The following is a 24,774-nucleotide window of genomic DNA, read 5'->3' as shown; positions in this document are numbered from 1 at the left end:
CTGTCACGCCCAGTAATAATTTTGTAAGCTTCAGTCAGATCATCTCTCAGGACGAGGGAACGGAGATCACAACTTGCGAAAAGAACATTTTAAGTATGATTTTAGAATGTTCTTCACACACTGATTGATCGACACATAGCCCAGACTTTTAAGTATGATAGTGGAGGCAAAAACCATGAAAGCACTTGAGAAGCAATTGGATGACATGATGTTGAGGCAGGGGGACTTCAGGGTGTATCTAAATTGAGGAGTTAAGATAGGATGAACAAATGGCCTTTTACATCCATTTTCATCTTGTGTCCTCTGTATTTCAAATGGCAGCAAATATTATCCCAAGGTGAAAAGAATTGCATAGAGCAGTTAACGACTGTTGCCAAGTTGATGAAAAGATACAATTTGGAAGCTTATTGTGTCGGTGAAAAGGGAAACTGCAAATTTTAGTCAGAGTTTTATGTTCAGAACAAAAATTGTATTTGTTGCAATCAGTCAGAGGCAGTAATTTAATTATAGCAATTTAACATTGTGTCCTTTCCTCACAGATGAGTACAAAAGCAAAGTAGCCTGCGAGGGAAAGGAACTTAAACTTCGCTGTAAAAACTCTACATTGATTAACATCTATTCTGCCACATATGGCAGAATGATGAATGGAAATAAGGCTTGCCCTTCAAACCCTAAACTGCCTAATATAGGTAAGTTACAGAGTTCATCTATCTTAACACGTTATCCAAATATTCATCGAATGCAAGTGACGGGTTTGTTATTAATGGCTGCACACTGGAAAATTGGTGAAGACGAAGGATAGCCGTTTTGAGAATGTAAATACAAAAAACTTGAAATGTTCTTCTCTGAAAGTAATGCATTAAGTCTAAATTCACCATGAATTTCAATTACAACCTAATATTTTACAAGCGCAGATTTCCTTGCAAAATTGAATAAATGATCTCGGTTGACGTCATTGGAAATGGAAATGATGGCGTGATGGGTTATCTTAACCAGTAAGTCAAAGAAACAAGTTCAGATTCCACCACGGGCAGGTTGAGAAATGGACTCGGTTCACAAAAATCTAAAAATAGAAAGTTTGTATAACCATGAATCTGCCAGAATGTTCAAAAGCTCAACTGGTCCATTGTCGCCCTTGATGGAAGGAAACCTGCTGCTCTTATCTGGCCTGGCTCATTTGGTTCTCCAGTTTCACCCCCATGTGTTTGACTAACACTCCCTGGGCAGTGAATGATGGCCTTTCCAGTGATACCCACATCCTGAGAATGAAACCAATGTAAGATAATCAGTCATGTGATGTGGATTTGTTACAAACCTAATCATGTCACCAATCTGACGGTAGCGTCTCTCAACGAAACTTGCCAGTCCCTCTGGTATCATCGTTTTAAGGCATTGAAGCTATTAAGTCGGCATCGAAAATGCCAAAGCCGGTATTTCACCTACACTTCTATCATATATTTTATGCGTTGACTGTAAAAAATTATTTTGGGTCACGATCCTGGTGATGCACATTCTCCGAATGAAGCTGCTGGCAGGACCACAGGAAATATTACCGCCAGCCTTGTTAAGGTAGAAATGGTCAGCTGTGAGTGCATGGAGTGGCTCCAGTGATATTACATCATCAGTGGGCCTTGGGAACATCTGGAATGGGAAGTCATAGAGTCATAGATGTTTACAGCATGGAAACAGGCCCTTAGCTTGTCCATGCCGCCCAGTTTCTATCACTAAGCTAGTCCCACTTGCCTGCATTTGGCCATATCCCTCTATACCCACCCTGCCCATGTAACTGCCTGACTGCTTTTTAAAAGACAAAATCGTACCTGCCTCCACCACTGCCTCTGGCAGCCCGTTCCAGATGCTCACCACCCTCTGTGTGAAGAAATGTCCCCTCTGGTCTCTTTTGTATCTCTCACCTTAAACCTACGCCCTCTAGTTCAAGACTCATCTACCTTTGGGAAAAAATGTTGACTACCTACATTATCTATGCTTCTCATTATTTTAGAGACCTCTATAAGATCACCCCTAAGCCTCATATGCTCCAGGGAAAAAAGTCCTAGCCTATGCAGCCTCTCCTTATAACTCAGACCATCAAATCCTGGTAGTATCCTTGTAAATCTCTTCTGCAGTCTTTCTAGCTTAACAAAATCCTTCCTATAATAGGGTGACCAGAACTGAACACAATATTCCATGTGTGGTCTTATCAATGTCCTGTACAACTTCAATAAGACGTCCCAATTCCTGTAAACAATATTCTGACCAATAAAACCTAGCATGTCAAATGTCCACTTCACCATCCTGTCCACCTTCAAGGAGCTATGAACCTGTACTCCTAGATTTCTTTGTTCTGTAACTCTCCCCAACTTCCAGTGTGCTCTTCCTCCTGGCTTTACAATCAGGTAAGTAAAATAATTTATCTTTTGGGTGGCACTGCCCCAGCAGCCTTTTAAAGCCACCGGTTTGCTTGCTGTGAAGCTAAAGCAAGTTGACCCAATTGGTGCAATGCCAGCGTCAGCCATGTACCTGGAATGAAGACTGAGCAGTTTGATGCAGCATAGTGGGTGGGGTGCACCTGGGGCATTGAATGAATGCTTGTACGCTGCTGGTAATATCAGGCATCCAGTTTTATGCCTGTAAAACAGACAGAGACGATCCAATTTCTGGGCACAGATTTATGTTGCAGTCACACAGAGAGTGTAACTTGCATTACGTTCCACAGATCCTGTTCTTGGTTTCCAAGTAAAACAGTTCCTCAAGACTGGTCAAGCCCTTGAAAGGATATTTGGTTTCATTGGTGCTTCAGTGCTAATAGTTGAGCCTTGACTATTGAATTCAGGACCAGTAATTGGATAAGTAAAGTTATTTTGGCAGTGTTAAATTGGGTTTCATTTCAAAGCCACTTTCACTTCTGGAAATTGAGTTTTCCTGTTTGTACAACTAGTAATTTAAAGGAGTTTTCATGAGATTTGAACCTAAGAAAAATGGAAACCGTTTTAAACTTGCTATGATTTGGGCTTGCTGAGATACAGTTAGTGTATGTGTTACATTATGCCCTGAATTTACAATAGATCCATTTATTGTCTCGAGATTACATGTTGTAAAGTATGTTAATTTACAGAATTAGTTATAAGTAGGCTATTGAGTTGGTTAAGATAATATTATGTCCCAGCCACACCCATAAATTAACCTACCTTTTTGAACCCGAGTTCAGTGCATTTCATCACCCTGTGTGGATCTCGGACGATAAATCTGTTGCTCAAACTGCCTGACTCTTTGAGCTAGAGGAAGCGGCAACAATGAGAGTAAACGGCCTATAAGAAATTACAAATGGGATCAAATATAAATTTTAGAAACCGACGTGACTAGAAAACACAATTTAAGGATGCTTTGCCGCGTGGAAGCGTTTACAAAATGAACTTAAGTACCATAGGATGAATAAGAAGGTGACTGAGTGACAGGACACAGAGAGTAATGGCGAACTGTGTTTCCCTGACTGAAGGAAGCTATACAGTGGAGCTACTCAGGCGTTTGTTTAAGGACCAATGCTTTTTGTTTAATCTATAGTAATCTATAGACCTAGAATTGGATGTGCAGAGTACAGTTTCAAAATTTACAAATGATACAAGACTTAGAAGTATTGTGGATTGCGAAGAGGGAGAGTGGTAGACTTTAAGGGGACATAGGTTTGTGTAATGGGTGGACAAGTGGCAAATGGTATTAATGCAGAGAAGTGTGAAGTGATGCAATTTGGTAGAAAGATCAGGAAGAGGCAATATAAAATTAAGGGTACAATTTGAAAGAGAGTGCACGGGCAGTGGGATCTCCGGGTATATGTGCAGAGACTGGCTGAGATTTTCCGTGTCCAGCAGGCGTGTTTGGAGGTGTGATCAGAAAATCTGGTGAGAAGGCCCTAGTTGCATTTCCCAGTGACACAAATCTAGCGTGTGATCGTTCCCTCCCCCCATTAATAGCGGGCCCCGCTTCCCACCATTGATTAATGAATTTGCATCTCATTATTGTGGTCACACCCTAGAATAATCCCCCTCACATCAAATTTAAACCATGACTTCAGAACGGCTTGATTTACAAATGCCTTTAAAGGGCATGCACCTGTCAACCTGAACTTCGAGGGGAACTCTGAGGTGAGCGCACACAATTTAGCGCAGCACTCATAAGGATCCCCATAGGAATTCAAGGAAGCGGCGAGTCACAGACAAGTATCCAAAATGGCCTCTTCCCGACTGCCACTTAGCGCAAGGATTCCAGTGCAGGTGGGGAGTGGCGTGGGGGGCAAGGCAGCACCAATAGGAGCCTCAAGCAGGGGCTCCAGTGTGGGAGGCAGCTAGGGCCGGAAGGGGGGGGAAGAGGAGTGGGGAGACAAGTGAGCAGAGATTGAAGGGAGTACACAAGCACATATAGTTTGGACTTGCTGTTGTTATAAAGATCAAGCGTTGATGAATGTTTTAGAAACATGTCACTCGTCCAAAATGGTCCAGATTTCTCATAGAATCGTAGAACCCCTACAGTGTAGAAGGAGGCCATTCGGCCCATCGGGTCTGCACCGACCCTTCGAATGAGCACTCTGCCCATTTACAAGTGTCGCCCCCTATCTATTCCCGTAATCTCATAACCTAACCTGCACATCCCTGGATATTAAGGGGCAATTTAGTATGGCCAATTCACCTAATCCACACATCTTTGAACTGTGAGAGGAAACCGGGGCACCCGGAGGAAACCCACGCAGACACGGGGAGAACGTGCAAACTCCGAACAGTCACCTGAAGCCGGAATTGAACCCAGGTCCCTGGTGCTGTGAGGCAGCAGTGCTAACCACTATACCACCATCCTGCCGACTTGGGGGCTCTTTAGAAATGGTGGGCAGGGTCAGATTCCCAGACTTTCACCCCATTCCGGGGGCGGGGGTGGGGGGGGGGGGGGGGGGGGGGGGAGTGGGTCTGCCAAGTCGAGAAGCTCCCTGACTCGGCCTTCCAACCTCCTCAAGAAAATCTAACCAAAAATATATGATTTGCAATGCCGGTGTCGCCTCGGCTGTGAACTTCTTGTATATTATGAACAAGTGCTCCTTGGGAGGTCAACTTGACCTCCCCACTTGGTCATCTCATTAGTCATGCCTCATATCTTACTGGTTTCTTCATAGAAAATAAACGGAATACAGAATAGGGAGCTTGTGTTTTCCTGCATGCAGTGATTTTTCAATGATCTGTCAAAATTTTCTAGCAATGCCAATTGCTGATTTCAATGGCCGTCAGGATGTTCTGGTCATTAGGCGTCAAGAGTTTACATTTGCACTAAGAATATCACCACTACAAGTATGCAGATTCAACAAGTATCAGTCAGAATGTGTGAAGTGCCACCCAGTTAGTAATCATTAGTCCATTCACATTGTATGCCAAAGTTGTTCGTGGAAAGAAATTTGTAAATTTTTAGTGGTTAACAAGAAGTAATTGCACGAAATCCACCAGTTACCTGGTTTGACAGGAGAATAAAGACATTTTGGAACCCCAAGGGGAAGCATCTGTAGAGTGAGAACCATCTACTGTTTCACGTCAATAACCATTCATCAGCACTGGAAAAGTTAGAGAAGCAACAGGTATCGAGGAATAACGGAGGCAGGGAAAGTGGGGAGAGGAGGAAAGAACAAAGAAGGCAGAAAAGATTAAATGGCAAAAGGGACGATGGTGTAAGGGGGTGGTAAAGAAACAAGTAAAGGAACAAAAAGATGGGTCGGTGAATTTGTAAATGGCAATATCAGAAACATCGCTGTCACCCAGAAGTGGAAAATTCCATCAAGTTCACATCCAATTTCCCTCCCTTTACAAGATCCATCTTTGACACATCCCTTCCTCAAATTTCTATCTCCATCTTTGAGGAGAGCAGCTATTGGTAATGATTGGTAATACTGTTGGTAATATTGAATAAGCTTCTCCCCCAACAAATTAATTTAATGATCCTTATTACTCCTCTATCTAAGACATATATCTTCTTCCTTAAATAGCAAGACCAAAAATATCCAGGGGTGTGGTCTCAATGGTACATTTGTAGCAAGGATTCTTTACCCCCCGTCTTCCAAAACTTGCATTGAAGGTTTTCTTTGAGCTCAGTGGTGAGTGAGGTTCTTCACCGCTGACTGTGAAGCCCAAGCCACTTTGTGTGCTCATGAGCTGTTGTGCCTCACATTTTTGCAACAAAAGTCTTGACGCATGTGATAAACCATCATTCCAATCAATGCAGTTCGAGATTTGGTATTGAAGTAGCTTTTTAATATAAACAACAAAGGCTCTGATTCTGTTCAAGGTTAGCAGCCATTGCAAATACAATTAAGAAAATATTTGTTGTTGCTCACTGAATCACAGAATTGTTAGGGCGCAGAAGGAAGCCCACCATGTCTGCACCGGCTCTCCAAATGAGCATCATGGCTTAGTGCCAATCCCCAGTTTTTTTCCCTGTACTCCTGCACATTGTTCCTATTCAAGTAATCATCGAATGCCCTCTCCAATGCCTCGATTGAACCTGCCTCCCTCATAATCCCAGGCAAAGCATCCCAGTCCCGAACCACTCGCTGTGTGAAAATGTTTTTTTCTCACATCACGTTTACTTCTTTTGCAAATCCCTTTAAATATGTGCCGTCTCGTTCTAGATCCTTTTACGAGTGGCAATAGTTTCTCCCTATCTACTCTGCCCAGCCCACAACTTTATGAACACCAAGAATAACCAATGCCAATTTTCGCAAGGAAACAGAAATGTTGCCTTCTTATTTGCATGCGGTACCTGCCTGTTAACTTGCTGTATTTTGTGTACAAGGGCAAGCAGCTCACTCTGAACATCAATATTTAATCGTTTCTCAACATTTAAAAAATATTATGTGGAATTCTCCCAAAAAGTGACTAGGGGCGCGATCTAATGGCCACGGTGCGCCGGAAAAGCAGCTCGCCGTGGCACAGCATGGTCAATGAAAGCCGGGAGACCCTGCTCCTGGGATCTACCCGGCTCGCAAAGCCTCGTGAGATCCAATGCGATCTTGCGAATCGATGCGCCGTAAATACCACCGATTGTTGGCGGGGTCACTTTTTGGTGAATCTGCATATTAGGGTGAGACAGCTAGCCTCACTTTAATGTACAGATTCCCGAGGTACCTGAGGCTTTGGGATTTATCAGAGATCTTGGGCGAGCGCGTTTAGCACTGGTCCCCACAAACAGGGACCAGATGGAATGGCACTCATGGGGGTCTTCCAGGGGATTGGAGGCCCCCCATCTGCAAGCCCTTTTGGCAGGGCGATGCCCTGGCACTGCTTGTGCCATCTGGATACCCTGGCAGTGCCAACCTGGCATCCTGGTACTGCCACCTGGATACCAGCCTGGCACTGCCAAGGTGCCCAGGTGGCATTGCCATCTGGCTTGGGCACTGTCAGGGTGCCAGATTGGTACTGCCAAGGTGACAACCTGACATTTTTTACGCGTGAACGATCGGGCCAGGGTGTTCATTCCCATTGTTCATTCAGGCTGGGGGGGGGAGGTAAGGGATCGCTTCGGGGGGCCTCGTGTATCGGGACAAAATTTTAAAATAGTGTCCCGATCTCTCGTTACACTGGGAAATTCCGGTGAGTGGAGCTGGCCATTGTACAAAACAGGACTGTGTCCGGCCTTGGTTGCGCGTTGAATAGCCATGAATTTCCCGACACTGCGAGCGGCAGGAAACACGCGGCTAAACGCGCTCGCTATGGGACTTGATTCCCATTTGGGTGAATCATGCCCTAAGTGTCATTTCGGGTTGGAAGACCGGTGCAAATCCCGCCAGCTGTTTGGGTGTAATTCCTCCCAAAGATTGCTGGCATCGGGGCCCTCCCAAAGGATCTCTCTTAAAGCCCATCCTCCGTATAAACGGTACAGCCCCCACCTTCAATTGCTGGCACTAGACACCCCCCCTCACCCCCCCCCCCCCCCCACTCAATGAGAGATGCCATGGTCTGGAGTCACCAAATACTCTCCCTGCTTCTTGCTCTTTCCACCCCCACCGACCCCGTGCTCTTCCTCGTCCCTTCGTGCCCTCCCCTCCATCCCCGCATTTCATCAGCCCCCCTAATCTTCCCCATTTTCATGGTCATGCCCCCTTTCAGGCCTGGCACCTTGGCAGCGCCAACCTGGCACATGGGCAGTGTCAACCTGGCACGGTTGGCAATGACCTGTCCCCAACCACCCGACCTCCGAGCCCCCGGCATGGTCATCACAGCTGGTTCCCGTTGATGGAGATCAGTAGTGATTCCCACCGACCACACGCTGCACCGGAGAGAGGGGAAAATCCTCGGAGCTGGTAAACTCCAGCTTTAAACAGGGTGAGCATTTTTAAATGCTTGTTTAAATTGCGCTCCGTTCAGCATTCTCCATGGATGTGCGGCAGGCGCAGTGTGGGCGGAGAATCACCCCCATTGTTTAATTCTTCCTTTGAAATTAAATAACTGCACATTTCCACATATTATAAACTATCTGCCACCCATGTGTCCACTAGCTTAATCCATTAATATCCCTTTGTGCCCCTTTACTTTCCCAACTAGCTTTGCATTAACAGCAAAGTTGGATATTTTACACTTGGTCATTAATATAGATTGTAAATTTCTGAGACTCCTGCACTGATCCTTGCCCAGCCCCAAGAGTAATAGCCTGCCAACCTGAAAATGATCCATTTATTTGTATTTTGTTTTCTATGCTTTGATTAATCCTCCAACAATGCTAATATAATAGCAGCAAACCTGGGAGTCTTACTTTAAAATAAAATTCTCTGGTGTGGCTCCCATTGATTGAAAATCAAATATAATAGATCCACTGGTTCCTCTTTATCTACCCTTAGTTAATTTTTCAAAAAGTCTATCATGTTTGTCAAACTCAATTTCTGACGTAGGCAACTAACAGGTTGCTGTTGGGGCTTCCATCCTTAAAGGTCCCCAGGAACTGTTGGCCAGTTGGAGGAACAGCTGCTCAGCAGCCTCAACAGCGCCACCTTGAGCGGTGTCCGCTGTTGGGATTTCACCTGTACCAAGAGTCTATCATGGAAGGATGCTGCACCCTCAGACATGGGGTGGGGGGGGGAAGTCGGGGTCGCTTCAGGAACCTCGGAGATCGGGCCTGGGGACACTGGGGCCAATTGGGCAGGCCCCAGTGAACGGGAAATGTTTGGTGAGGGCTTGGCAGTGCTTTTGCCACAGGCATGGCCATTACTCCGCATGGCCCCATTGTTGGCCAAAGAGTGCCCAAGTAAGAATGTTCTGGCCTAGAAGCTGCTGGGAGAGCACCAGGGTTCACTTAAATGGCTGAAGTGATCTCTGGGAGGCTTTCTAACACCATCCCTCACCATTTTAAGGATTTTCCAACCTCCCAAACTTTTCTCTCCCAGACTTTTCCCATAGCTCTGATAACATTCAGCGCAAAATATTTGTGAGATGTCTCTGCCATTTCCCTATGAATCTAACCTCTTTAGCTAGCCATACATGATCACTTTCCCCGTGATGTTTTAAATATCTCACTGGAAAGCAGAATTCTAAAATATTTATTTCAATAGTCATCAGAGTATTGCTGTAAAAAGAGACATGCCAGCGAAGCTTTTCACCTTGCACTCAGCAGAGCAGCGACACAAGATAAACTAACAGTAAAGGGAGCAACAATTCTTACTGCATGAGAAGAGACACAATTTAAGATTATCATTCGGCCTTGCAGTGTGGCTCACTTGCACATGTTTGAAGCCACAAGGCCCTGTTCTTTGCAAACATAAGGAGTATAACCAATCATCACGTCTTTTACAACTAAGCTTGGGGAACAGCCATTCCCTGGTTCATTCCCTATGGCATTGCTTTGACCATTTTGACCAATCAGTTAATAGTTAAAATGTTCTCTGCTGCGTTCTCCATGGCATTGCTTCCAGCAAATTGGGAAGATGGTGACATTGTGGTAATGCCTCTGGACTAGGAATCCAGAGACCCAGGCAAATGCTTGAGGGACATAAGTTCTAATCTCACCACCGCAGTTGGTGGAAATTAATTAAAATCAAAACAATCAGTGATGACAGCCATGAAAACAATCATCATTAATGTGAAAAATCTATTGGTTAGCTAATGTCCTTTAGCGAAGGAAGTCTGCCATCCTTACCTAGTTTGACCTACATGTGAGTCCAAATCCACAACAATGTGGTTGACTCTTCACTGCCCTTTGAAATGGCCTAGGAAGCCACTCAGTTATACGGACAATTAGGGATGGGCAACAAATGCTGGCTTGCCAGTGATGCCCACATCCCACGAAAGAATTAAAAAAAAATCAGAGTCCACTTGCCAACCAATCAACACTCTCTTATCATGCAGTGCAAATTGGTGTTCCTTTCATTGATGGCTTATCTCACGTAACTATCCTGATGAGTGCAAAACAAAAAGCTTTGATAGATATTTTTTTTTCAGCAAATTATCTAGATGTTCACCATTGCTCACCTCCTGTAAAACATTTTAAAATCTAATTTCCTAACCTACCTTAGCCAATTTACCCCTCAGACCTGTGTAATGGAACTTAAATTTAAGTTCAGTAACCTAGTTTCAGACTTCGGTATGTAACTCTCAAACTCAATGTGAAATTCCATCATGTTATGATTGCTCTTTCCTAGATCAGCACTTACTATGAGATTACTAATTTACTCCGTTTCATTACACAAAGCAAATGTAACATAGCACCTTCTCTGGTTGGCTCCACGATGTACTGCTTTGGGAAATCATCTCAAATGCATTTCATGAATTCATCCACCTGGCTACTTCTGTCATTTTGATTCAGGCGGTATATTTTCAGTATTTTCCCATTCTATTTCAAATTTCCAGCTTCAAAAATATATATTTTTTGTTTTACTTTGGTTTGACCTTCTCAGAGTCATTGAAATCTCCATTGCATCGTGACACTCATAGTAAAAGCAGTTCAGAAGATTTCTTCTGTTCAGTTTTACCAATGTTGTATTAAATATGTTCCTTTAGACTACATTTAAAACTTTGCTCTAATTAATAAAAGAGGAAATCTTCATGAAGGTAATTGAGAGGAACTGCGCTTACTCCATCATACCAGTTCAATGAAAAGGAGCTTCATGTCCCATTGTTTTACAAGTTTGCTAAGGGCAGCAATGCTGAAGTTAGCATCTAATTTTTAAAAATATAACCATCGAAGCAACAGACATGAGCCATCAATTGAACTAATGGTTCTATGTCTCCAACAGCTAAGCAACCTCGCCTCATAAACAATTGGAAGCTAAATCAGATGCTTTCCATTAACAGATGGCACACAGGAAATGCAGCATCAGCACAGGAAAAACAGTGCACTCATGAATATAAATGTTGATTTCTGTAGAACTGTTATGTTCTCACAAGCATCCTATACTTGCCGGTGACAGAGAGGATGATGGCCATTTGTTAATTGCTGCCAGCCCCAAGATACAATAAATAGATAAGAAAATATAGGGCATTCAAGAGAATAGAAACATTATTGGCCTAGATTTTGCCAGGGTGAGATATCCTGCAGCGTTCCCTGTTGGTTAGATTTTCTAGCCCACCCATCACTCTCAAGTCATCCTGTGAGTTTCTGGATAATGGTGGGGTACGGGGAACAGGGCACCTGTTCACACGATGAACATTGGGACCAAAAATATATCTCCTTAATGCGTGAGATATAGGATAAAGGAAGAAACAGAGGAGAGATGGAAAAGGAAACCGGGTCAAATCAGGTACAGAAAGAGAAATACGGAGGTAGAGAAAGATTGGATTAAAAGACAGAGATAAAAAAACAAGATGTGAAGGAAAAGTAAGAAATTTAAAGTTTAAAAACCTCTAACAACAATTTGCTACCTATAAATATGAGATGCCGCAGTTAAAGGTTTTCCCTTTCCAGGCTGGAGAGTTTGTGTGCCATTGCAAGAACATAAATCTTCCAAATAAAAGGGACTTAGGTTATTATGAAGCTGCTCTCACTTTCTGGAGTAGGTTTAATTGGCATTTATTACACAAACTCAGCAATCTCCTGACCCTCACAGTGACATTGAGAACACGTTGCTGTTTTTGCGTGGCTAAATCTGAAATGGCACAATCATCCAGCAATTTGAGATTTGCAATTCATGTGCACGTCTTAATCATCAGTGCTGGACAATTTACACACCAATAATAGTGAGCACCCTTAATCCTGCTGCTCTTTCGGCAACAAAAGTTGGGTCAATGTTATTGCAATATTCATCCCTGTGATTTTATGAAATCTGTCAATGTTCTCCCGAGTAATTAGGAGAGACTTTCCTTAGTTTTGGATTCCAAAGATCCTGATTCTGCATCCAGTTCTCCTTGTTAAATAATTTCTCTTTTTGAAATGGAGAAATTACCCAACGTGAGATATTACTCCTTTGAAATCATTGAAGTGCACTCATGAAGGTGTCCCAGGTGATCAGAGGCTCCCAGGTGCATGTCCTTTGGGCAGGGTGGCACCTTGGCCCTACTGATTCCAGCTGGACACCTTGGCACTGACAGCAAGCACTCTGGCAGTGCCACCTAGGTGCCATTCTGGCACTGCCAAGGTGGCACTGCCAGCTGTCATGGGCACTGCCTGGGTGCCAGGTTGCCACAGCCAAGATGAATTTGACACCACCAACCCCCCCCCCGGCAAACCCCTCACCGTGGAATATTCAAAGGCATGAAGCATATAAAGTAAAGTGGGTGGTCAGCCCACACACAACCTGTCCCCTATATTAAACAACTAAGGTCAGCCCACCTGTCCTCAATCCACCTGCATCACAATTTTTCATTCGGTGGGGGAAGGTGGAACAAAGGCGAACTGCCCAGCAGTTTTGACAGCACAGGCTGCTGTCAATCAAGAAGGAGGGGTGTACCCTTAGGGGGTTACCATTTTAGGGGTCTGCATCCCATTGTCCCTCCCCCACTGGCCATTCTAACCCAATCTCCCACCTCCATTCACTGGGGTCTCCTCGCCATACATGCCCTAAATCTCCAGATTGAAGCTCTTGAGACTTCTTCATTTCCTCCTCTAGACTGCTTGTACTCCCAGCAGTGTCTACTACTATCTTCGCTAGGGTGAGCCTTGCTTTCTCCGAGGGGCAGTAGTCTCGCTTTCCCAGCGTATTATCGTTGCGGGGAAGCCAATTTTCATGTCGGTGAATTGCCAACGAACTTTTAGTTCCAAGGCGTCGGTGATTGTTCTTCCTGTAAAATGCACCCTGTGGAAACCAACTTCCTCTCCTTTCCCTGCAGAGCCTGGAAGCCCACCAAAATCATGGAAAGAACTCCTCGGGCCAGAAACCTGGGTCAGGGTTCCATTTCTGTGGTTGATGAAAAGATGCATCACAATTCTACTGTAGTAGAAATTCGAGCCTTGAATATCGGCAGGCTATTCAACCATGATGAAAATAATAACTAAATTCCATCAGTTCCCTGCCAGTTGATATTTCAACAATTGTAAATTTTTGGAGGGCTCACAAGTAACACTTTGTGAACCACATCCGTTTTACCTTCGTAACCAAGAAACAGGGAGGCAAATTATTGCATTGCCATCACGAACCCAAGGCAATCCAGCAGCTGAACGCAGTCTCCATGATTCTATTTCAGACTGGACACCAGTCTTTGTGAACGGATCATCAAAGGATTATTTGAATGTAAAATATTTAAAGCTTTCTTTTTAAAAGGAAAGCCCTTTGTTGCTTAGTTAAAAGACGATGTTGTCTTTTTCAATGCAAACATATAAAGAAAATACCAAACAAGCCTACCACAATGTTTTTTAAAAAAAAGATCCTGCTGTTTCTTTATGAGTGTGAGGGACTTGAAGCTGTATCCTGCTGTCTTTCTGCTCCTTGTACAATTGGCTGTCACTCACCCCAGTACAAGGCTTTCATTCCTCTCCGAAAAGTCAGCAGTTCAGTAGATTTGGAATTTGGCACAGACTAATAACTTTGTAACTGACAGGAAAACATTTGTTTATTCAAAACGTTTCTGGCACTAATCGAAATCTCAAGAAGAATGAGATTCAAAATAAGTTGAAAATGGACACGTTGCAAAATCATACTTTTAGAATACAATTTAAACGAGTAGGGGTGCGATTTAACGTAAACGAGTCCCATGCCGAGCGCAACCTGCAGACGACCCCCCCCATTGAACAAGATTCTGCTTCACCAGTGTGCCTGGTCCACGTTGGTGGAGACTAGTGCTAACTGGCTCAGGGCCTCCGAAACATAGGGGCTGGATCCCACGTCTTGGGTAACTCCGGCGAGTGCATATTAAAGTGAGCCTTACTGCACACTTTAACATGGAGATTTGGGTCCCGACCATTGTGGGCTGGATCCAGATCACGACGTCTTGCGAGATCCCGTTAGATCTCACGAGGTATAGTGAGCCGGGTAAATCTCGCGTGAGGCCTCTCGCGAGATTTATCGGCCGTGTCGTGTCCGAGTTGGACGCAGCCGTTTGATTTCGCCTTGAATATTTGCCAATCTATTTAATGTAATTTTGATGACCCATGGGGGTATCAATGATTGATCTCCCCGTGGGCTTCATAGACTGCGACTTCCTGGGGTGAGCAGGTGGAGGCCCACCCAGCTGGGGCTCGTTAACGGGACCTTTAAATGTAGTCCCCAGACTCGGATCAGCAGTTCTTGGGAATGGCCATGAAGACCATGGGTAGGGGTGCACGTGGACTTCGCTGGCCTGTGCTTGGGATCGATGTCCCTCATTATGGTCAACCCCCACTCAAAGGTTAGTACATTGTATGTCCTCCACAACTTCTCATCCAACAACTGAAAAACTCTGGAAAAGATTCTGTACCCATGGCATACCAGAGGTCCGATGATGGTACTCCCTTTATCAGTGGAAAATTTCAGGCATTGATGAAGTTGAGCGGCATTAAAAAATCTGAACGGTGCCATACCATCCATCGTCGAGAGGCCTGGCTGAACAGGCAGTTCAGACATTCAAAATGGGAATGAAGCCTGCTGTTTCCATGGATACAAAAATGGCCCGGTTTATCTCTGATTATAGAATCATGCTGTTTAGCACAGGGCTAAATTGCTGGCTTTGAAAGCAGACCAAGGCAGGCCAGCAGCACGGTTCAATTCCCGTAACAGCCTCCCCGAACAGGCGCCGGAATGTGGCGACTAGGGGCTTTTCACAGTAACTTCATTGAAGCCTACTTGTGACAATAAGCGATTTTCATTTCATTTCATAAACTTCTATGATTCTATTGGGCCAAGTGCGGGCAACTGGGACTAGCTTAATGGTAAAAAACTGGGCGGCATGGACTGGTTGGGCCGAAGGGCCTGTTTCCATGCTGTAAACTTCTATGATTCTATGATTTCATTTCATGCCTCACACGATGATGGGAGTCACACCAGGAGAATCTGTGTACAGGCAGAACTTTGGAGATGACTCCCAGTGGTTCCCAGGAGTCATCCTGGAAAAGACTGGTCCAGTTTCTTACAAAGTCACAGTCCAAGGAAAGACCATGAAAAAAACACCTGGACCACCTGAGAAGTAGGTCTCGCGTCACCCAGTCCGGCTCCACCTGCTCTGACTCAAGGCCTGGTGCCATGTGACGAAGGAGGCCTCATCACTGCAGGAGCGAGAGGCACGATTCAGATTTGAGGAAAAGAGGTGTGTGATGACCCTCACGAGGACCATGGGGAATTGATCTCCCCGTGGGTTTCATGGAATATGAGTTCCCGTGGTGAGGGGCAGAGGCCCACCCGGCTGGGCTCATTAGCAGGACCTTTAAATGAAGCACCCAGACCAGGACGGTCAGATCCCAATGGTCCTGGGCTGGGACATTTGTTTTGTGTGCCTCAGTAGTGGCTTTAATTGCAGTTTAAAATAAACCAGTTTGGCCTTTCACTCTACGACTCTTGGAATTATTGCAGTGAGGTTGATAGAGCTCTAGAGGCTTAATGGAATTTGAACTGACCAAATCATCAGAGTGTAAACTCTAGAGAGGAAGTAACATAAACTTTGGGATCCAATTTTGCTTACAGTAATTTTCCATTATTTCATTGTGACAAATATAGAGCTACGTGCAAAACTAATGTCATACACAGTAAGGAATCTAGTCCCTTCTTATCATTGTGTTCCTTGCATACTGTGAAATATTCCAGCTAGGTATTAAATCAATGGCAGAGATGATTGAATTCCTAAGGGCAAAATAAATTTTCTCAAGGAAATACAGAATGTAATGATTTTTGGAGGTGCGAGCAACTTGCAATATTGGCTGGCGCCTGAGCAAGAGGCCAATAAACAGCGAAGTTGGCATTTGCTGGATGCTGATATTATTTAGATCAGTAAAATGTAGTCAACATAAAGCTGGCAAAGGGCGGCATGGTGGTGCAGTGGTTAGCACTAGTGCCTCACGGCGCTGAGGACCCGGGTTCAATCCCGGCCCCGGGTCACTGCCCGTGTGGAGTTTGCACATTCTCCCCGTGTCTGCGCGAGTCTCACCCCCACAACCCAAAGATGTGCAGGGTAGGTGGATTAGACATAGATACATAATTTGCAGTGCAGGAAGAGGCCATTCGGCCCATCGGGCCTGCACCGGCCCATGGAAAGAACACCCTCCCTAAGCCCACACCTCCACCCTATCCCCGTAACCCAGTAACCCCATCTAACCTTTTTGGACACAAAAGGTAATTTAACACGGCCAATCCATCTAACCTGCACGTCTTTGGACTGTGGGAAGAAACCGAAGCACCCGGTGGAAACCCACGCAGACACTGGGAGAACGTGCAGACTCCGCACAGACAGAGATGCAAGTGGAAATCGAACCTGGGACCCTGGAGCTGTGAAGCAACTATGCTACCGCTACCATGGTACTGATTGGCCACGCTAAATTGCCCCTTAATTGGAAAAAAAAATTTGGTTACTTCAAATTTTTTAAGAAAGAAAGAAAATATAAAGCTGGCACGCTGGTTGTATTGTGGTCAGCCGGCGTGGATTAATCACGCACCACAAACCCCATGCTCATTTTCTGGGGCTATTAAGTTTAGCCGCTATAATCTTTAGGACTCAATCACATCTGGGACACAGTAGTGGGAGCCATTTGTAGGATTTTCGGCATCTCTGACAAGCATAGTCCCAAGACAGAACAATCTTATAAAACCTTGCGTTTGTCACATATATCAAACCTGCGTGTGGCTAATGCTGACAGACATTTCTGAAATGGGAAAGCATTTCATTCTCCAGGATGAACATCACTTCCCAGAAACGAGGGTGTAGAAAAGATTTTACTTCCTTGAATGTTTTACAAACTCCCCAGATATGTTTGCGTGTGAATTTCCTATAAAATAGTGTCCATTTGTAATGCCAGTCTCATATATTAGTCTACAGGGAAATTTTACGATTAAAATAATCCTTAAAAATTAAATTGACTAATCCCGGCAAGCTCCCAAGAGTGAGCTGGTCAGGAAGGACGTGAGGTTTGAACCTATAACATTGGCTTAGGTTGACCTCAAAACTTGCATCGTTATAATTGTGCTGCTGTGTCACAGAACAGTTGTAGGAAACCTCATCCACATGCGACCCATCTTGCTTCTGGGTGCGGCCCACGAGACATTTTGCTGCTCGTTGCTCATGCACAGGGTTGGCACATTCCGCTGATTTCCATCCATGTAGTTGTAATGTTCTTGTCGGGTGGTCTGATTTATTCCAAAAACACTTGCAGCTAAAGTTATAAACGATTTATTGACATAACTGGGTAAACTATATATAAAACAACAGACGAACAACAGTAAAATCTTGCACAAGCAACATCTCCGCCAATTGAAATTTACACACTTCTGGATTTTGCCAATTACTAATAAAGACAATTATCTTGAAAAGCTGATTGATCCACTTGAATAGTTGATTAATTATGATCTTACTAGGAATTGACATCACTGTCCTGCAGTCAGGCATATAAGGGTCAGCCTGGTTATCTGCCTTCTCCCTCTGATGTATTTAATGTAGCAAGGAGGAGAGAATCAATATCAGGGTGAATAAGAACTGGATTTAATTGGATTCAGCCATTTGATAGAAGCATCAGTATTTTATTTGTTTTGCGGAATCAAATCTTTAATAGATAAATCTGGAAACACAATTCCTATGTTATCTTCAATCTCAGGATTCATAGTCAATAAGTTAAATTGCAGCATTTTACCTCCCTGATAAAGAAATTGCACCACTGACAGTGGAATAATTGTATTTACCGTTTGTTTTGCAGCTTCTAATTCACTGCCATGATCAATATGATATATCTAATTAGAAATGTAGGAAAATAGGAAGGGAGTTGTCAACAGTGAGATCCGTAAGCTAGATGATAACGTTTACGGTGTAAGCTATCTATCTTGCCATTGCAGGAGAATCTCTGAGTATAAAAACCTAACGGTAACTTCCTGTTTTCCCGTTTTTTTTCTTCAAAAGTGACGTCAGAGGGAAGCTGTGATCTGATTGGTTGATAGCAAATCTGCCCCAAATTTTTTTGAAAAACAGCTCAACTCGTAAACTTAAATTAAACTAATTAATTAATTAGAGATGGCTGGTCAGATTATGTGCTTGAGCTGCTTGATGTGGGAGCTGGCAGATCCCATTGCGAGCTGCAGCGACCACATCTGCAGTAAGTGTTGGCTGCTCGAAGAGCTCCGGCTCAGAGTTGATGAGCTGGAGTCTGAGCTTCAAACACTGAGGCACATCCGGGGGGGGGGGGGGGAGACTTACCTGGACACTGTGTTTCAGGAGGCAGTCACACCTGTCAGAGTAACTAGTTTAAATCCTGCCAGTGGCCAGGGACAGCAGGGTGTGACTGCAAGTCAGGCAGGTAAACATAGAACATAGAACATAGAAAAATACAGCACAGAACAGGCCCTTCGGCCCACGATGTTGTGCCGAACCTTTGTCCTAGATTAATCATAGATTAACATTGAATTTACAGTGCAGAAGGAGGCCATTCGGCCCTTTGAGTCTGCACCGGCTCTTGGAGGGAACCTGCAGTCAGTAACTCAGGGGCCTCAGCCCTTGACCCTGTCCAACAGGTATGAGGCACTTGCTCCCTGTGTGGATGGCGAACAGGGCTGCAGGAAGGATGAGTCAGCTGACCAAGGCACCATGGTTCAGCAGGCCATTCAAGGGGAGGGAGTAAATAGGCAAGTTGTAGTTGTAGCAATTCTATTATCAGGGGGATAGATAGTATCCTTTGTGAGCTGGATAAAGAGTCCCGCATGGTATGTTGCCTGCCCGGTGCTAGGGTGCGGGACATCTCAGACGGGCTTGAAAGGATACTGGAGAGGGAGGGGGATGATCCAGTTGTTGTGGTGCATGTCGGTACCAACAACATAGCCAAGACTAGGAAAGAGGACCTGTTTAGAGATTATAAAGAGCTAGGATTTAAATTAAAAAAACAGGTCCTCAAGGGTCAGAATCTCCGGATTACTGCCCGAGCCATGTGCAAATTGACATAGGGAGGCAAGAATGAGGGAAGTTAACACGTGGCTGAAAGAGTGGTGTGGGAAAGAGGGGTTCCTTTTCATGGGACACTGGCATCAGTTTTGGGGCAGGGGGGACCTATACCGTTGGGATGGTCTCCACCTGAACCGAGCTGGGTCCAGTGTTCTGGCAAAAAGAGTAAATAGGGTGGTCAATAGGACTTTAAACTAGAGATTGGGGGGGAAGGGAAAGTCAGGGAACCAAGAGGTGAAGTAATCAGTGGGAAGCGTAGCTGCTTAGGAATACAAAAAAGCACGAAAAGACAGAACTCAGGAGAGGTTACGATAGTCCCCATCCCACAAAATATGACACAGTGTATGGAAAGGCTCAGTAAACCAAGGTCCACCACACTAAGAAAACAAAAAGGGACGGTCAATAGAGAATTAAAGGTGCTATATTTAAATGCGCGCAGTGTACGGAACAAGGTAGATGAGCTTGTGGCCCAGATTGTGACTGGCAGGTATGATGTGGTAGACATCACAGAGACGTGGTTGCAGGGGGTTCAGGACTGGCATTTAAACATCTAGGGATTCACAACCTATCGAAAAGTCAAAGAGGTGGGCAGAGGGGGCGGGGTTGCCTTGTTAATTAGGAATGAAATTAAATCAATAGCACTAAACGACATGGGGTCAGATGATGTGGAGTCTGTGTGGGTAGAGTTGAGGAACCACAAAGGCAAAAAAGCCATAATGGGAGTTATGTACAGGCCTCCTAACAGTGGTCAGGACCAGGGGCACAAAATGCACCACGAAATAGAAAGGGCATGTCAGAAAGGCAAGGTCACAGTGATCATGGGGGACTTCAATATGCAGGTGGACTGGGTAAATAATGCTGCCAGTGGACCCAAGGAAATGGAATTCATTGAATGTTTACAGGAGGGCTTTTTGGAACAGCTTGTGATGGAGCCCACGAGGGAACAGGCCATTCTGGATTTAGTGTTATGTAATGAGCCAGACTTGATTAAAGATCTTAAAGTAAGGGAACACTTAGGAGGCAGTGATCATAATATGGTAGAATTCAATCTGCAATTTGAAAGAAAGAAGGTAGAATCAGATGTAAAGGTGTTACAGTTAAATAAAGGGAACTCCAGGGGCATGAGGGAGGAACTGACGAAAATCGACTGGGAGCACAGCCTAGTGGGAAAGACAGTAGAACAGCAATGGCAGGAGTTTCTGGGAGTAATTGAAGACACAGTGCAGAGGTTCATCCCAAAGAAAAGAAAGGTTAGCAGAGGGGGGATTAGGCAGCCATGGCTGACAAAGGAAGTTAGGGAATGCATCAAAGCAAAAGAGAAAGCCTATAATGTGGCAAAGAGTAGTGGGAAGTCAGAAGATTGGGAAGGCTACAAAAACAAACAGAGGATAACAAAGAGAGAAATAAGGAAAGAGAGGATCAAATATGAAGGTAGGCTAGCCAGTAACATTAGGAATGATAGTAAAAGTTTATTTAAATACATTTAAAACTAATGGGAGGCAAAAGTAGACATTGGGCCGCTCCAAAATGACACTGGTAATCTAGGTAATCAAGGAAATAGCTGAGGAACTAAATAAGTACTTTGCGTCAGTCTTCACAGTAGAAGACATGAGTAATATCCCAACAATTCAGGAGAGTCAGGGGGCAGAGTTGAATGTGGTAGCCATCACAAAGGAGAAAGTGCTAGAGAAACTAAGAGGTCTAAAAATTGATAAATCTCCGGGCCCAGATGGGCTGCATCCTAGAGTTCTAAAGGAGATAGCTGAAGAAATAGTGGAGGCATTAGTTATGATCTTTCAAAAGTCACTGGAGTCAGGGAAAGTCCCAGAGGATTGGAAAATCGTTGTTGTAACCCCCCTGTTCAAGAAGGAACAAGGAAAAAGATGGAAAATTATAGGCCAATTATCCTAACCTCGGTTGTTGGCAAGATTCTAGAATCCATTGTTAAGGATGAGATTTCTAAATTCGTGGAAGTGCAGGGTCAGATTAGGACAAGTCAGCATGGATTTAGTAAGGGGAGGTCATGCCTGACAAACCTGTTAGAGTTCTTTGAAGAGATGACAAATAGGTTAGACCAAGGAGAGCCAATGGATGTTATCTATCTTGACTTCCAAAAGACCTTTGATAAGGTGCCTCACGGGAGACTGCTGAGTAAAATAAGGGCCCATGGTATTCGAGGCAAGTTACTAACATGGATTGACGATTGGCTGTCAGGCAGAAGGCAGAGAGTTGGGATAAAAGGTTCTTTTTCGGAATGGCAACCGGTGACGAGTGGTGTCCCGCAGGGTTCAGTGTTGGGGCCACAGCTGTTCTCTTTATATATTAACGATCTAGATGACGGGACTGGGGGCATTCTGGCTAAGTTTGCCAATGATACAAAGATAGGTGGAGGGGCAGGTAGTATTGAGGAGGTGGGGAGGCTGCAGAAAGATTTAGACAGTTTAGGAGAGTGGTCCAAGAAATGGCTGATGAAATTTAACGTGGGCAAGTGCAAGGTCTTGCACTTTGGAAAAAAGAATAGATGCATGGACTATTTTCTAAACGGTGACAAAATTCATAATGCTGAAGTGCAAAGGGACTTGGGAGTCCTAGTCCAGGATTCTCTAAAGATAAACTTGCAGGTTGAGTCCGTAATTAAGAAAGCAAATGCAATGTTGTCATTTATCTCAGGAGGCTTGGAATATAAAAGCAGGGATGTACTTCTGAAGCTTTATAAAGCATTAGTTAGGCCCCATTTAGAATACTGTGAGCAATTTTGGGCCCCACACCTCAGGAAGGACATACTGGCACTGGAGCGGGTCCAGCGGAGATTCACACGGATGATCCCAGGAATGGTAGGCCTGACATACGATGAACGTCTGAGGATCCTGGGATTATATTCATTGGAGTTCAGGAGTTTGAGGGGAGATCTAATAGAAACTTACAAGATAATGAATGGCTTAGATAGGGTGGACGTAGGGAAGTTGTTTCCATTAGCAGGGGAGACTAGGACCCGGGGGCACAGCCTTAGAATAAAAGGGAGTCACTTTAGAACAGAGATGAGGAGAAATTTCTTCAGCCAGAGAGTGGTGGGTCTGTGGAATTCATTGCCACAGCGGGCGGTGGAGGCCGGGACGTTGAGTGTCTTTAAGACAGAAGTTGATAAATTCTTGATTTCTCGAGGAATTAATGGCTATGGAGAGAGAGCGGGTAAATGGAGTTGAAATCAGCCATGATTGAATGGTGGAGCGGACTCGATGGGCCAAATGGCCTTACTTCCGCTCCTATGTCTTATGGGGCAGTTGGGATGGTAATTCTTCAATTCTACTCTCTTTAAGCAATCTTCCCCATTGAGAGAATTTTTTCTCTCTGCATTTTAAGACCAGAGGAGCAGAATTAGTCTACTCGGCCCATCGAGTCTGCTCCGCCATTCAGTCATGGCTATTTTTCTCATCCCCATTCTCCTGCTTTCTCCCCATAACCCCTGATCCCCTTATTGATAAAAAACCTATCTATCTCTGTCTTAAACACACTCAGAAAGAAGTCCTACAACACCAGGTTAAAGTCCAACAGGGTTGTTTCAAACACTAGCTTTCGGAGCACGGCCCCTTCCTCAGGTGAATGGAGCCTTCTTACTGTGTAAGACTTCTTACTGTGCTCACCCCAGGCCAACGCCGGCATCTCCACATCTTAGTCACACTCAGTGATTTCGCCTCCACACCCTTCTGCGGCAAAGAGTTCCGCAGATTCACCACCCTCTGGCTGAAGAAATTCCTCCTCATCTCTGTTTTAAAGGATCGTCCCTTTAGACTGAGATTGTGCCCTCTGCTTCTAGTTTTTCCCACAAGTGGAAACATTCTCTCAAGGTCCACTCTATCCAGGCCTCGTAGTATCCTGTAAGTTTCAATAAGATCCCCCCTCATCCATCTAAACTCCAACGAGTACAGACACAGAGTCCTCAACCATTCCATTTTTCTAGTATCTTTAACTAGAATCATTACCATCAAATGGTGATTTCCTCTAAATGTTCTAGCAATATTGTGAATAAATCCAGGAAATTCTCTGGTTGGTATTTCAGGTGAAATCATCAGCATGTTATTTTTCTCTTAAGAACAGAGACAAGATAAATCTTCTGGTTTTGCTTATAATGCAAAAAGAAAATAGAAGGAAACTTCCTCATAGGTCATTTTAAGTACATTTTTAATCCAGATCTTCATATTATTTATTTTGGGACGGCACGGTAGCACAGTAGTTAGCACTGTTGATTCACAGCGCCAGGGTCCCAAGTTCGACTTGGGTCACCACCTGTGCGGAGTCTGCACGTTCTCCCCGTGTCTGCGTGGGTTTCCTCAGGTTGCACTGGTTTCCTCCCACAGGTCCCGAAAGATGTGCTGTTAGGTGAATTGGACATTCTGAATTCTCCCTCTCTGTACCCGAACAGTCGCCGGAATGTGGCGACTAGGGGATTTTCATTGTAACTTCATTGCAATGTAAATCTAAGCTTACTTGTGAAAATAATAAAGATTATTATTATTGTTTAAGCCTATCTGCACCACACGCTGTTCCACACTTAACATCATTTAGCCTGGATCGTTCCTGGAGAATAAAAACAGTCTAGTCATTCCCTTTTAAGACATTTTCTTTGTTCTTATGTTATCCACATTGTCAAAGAAATAGGAGCACGAATAGACCAAACAGCCTTCAAGCCTGCTCAACCATTAAGTATGACGGATCTTCTACTGCACTTCCACTTCTCTGCCCTAGTCGCCTAATCGTAGGTTCCCTTGGTGTCCAGTATTCTATTGAAATCAGTCTTAAAGAACTGGTCGTCCACAGCTCTCTTAGAAAGGGAATTCCAAAGATTCACAAACCTCTGGGTGAAGAAATTTCTCCTTATCTCAGGATAAAGAGGTCAGCCATTTAATAATGAGACTATAACCTCCAAGTTCTCGACTCCAGTTCCCAGCAGGGGAACCAGCCTTTTCATCAGGTACTCTGTCACGTCCTCTAAGAATATTATACATTTCAATATTGCCACAGGATGTCCACACTCTGGATTCTTGTAAAACACAATGAGAGGTTAATTAAGAGGTTTTGCTCATACAACCAAGATGGCAATCTGCCCAAAGCCCACGCAGACACTCTGCTGATGTCACTATACAACATGTGACACATACCAAGAATAATGTATTCTCTGATACATAACACCGTCCATGACAACAATTAATATTTATACAATAGATCACCTGATATGTTATTTCTATGCATGTATACAATTCAATAAGACAGTCTCTGTAGTGGTAGGCTA

General features: G+C 44.3%; 1 protein-coding gene across 3 annotated transcripts in view; it reads left to right on the top strand.

Annotated features, from left to right (window-relative positions):
- The window catches only part of eva1c (eva-1 homolog C (C. elegans)), a 174,723-nt gene that overhangs the window by 80,047 nt on the left and 69,902 nt on the right, over positions 1 to 24,774 (top strand). For all 3 annotated transcript variants that reach the window (XM_072513433.1, XM_072513432.1, XM_072513434.1), the window contains exon 5: positions 540 to 689. In XM_072513433.1, coding sequence (XP_072369534.1) covers positions 540 to 689 — 150 coding nt within the window. The remainder of the gene's footprint in view (positions 1 to 539; positions 690 to 24,774) is intronic.

Source organism: Scyliorhinus torazame, chromosome 8 (assembly GCF_047496885.1).
Source record: "Scyliorhinus torazame isolate Kashiwa2021f chromosome 8, sScyTor2.1, whole genome shotgun sequence".
In the NCBI taxonomy this organism is placed as follows: domain Eukaryota; kingdom Metazoa; phylum Chordata; class Chondrichthyes; order Carcharhiniformes; family Scyliorhinidae; genus Scyliorhinus; species Scyliorhinus torazame.
Note: the sequence above shows the minus strand (reverse complement) of the source record. Positions and strands in the feature narration are given on the sequence as shown.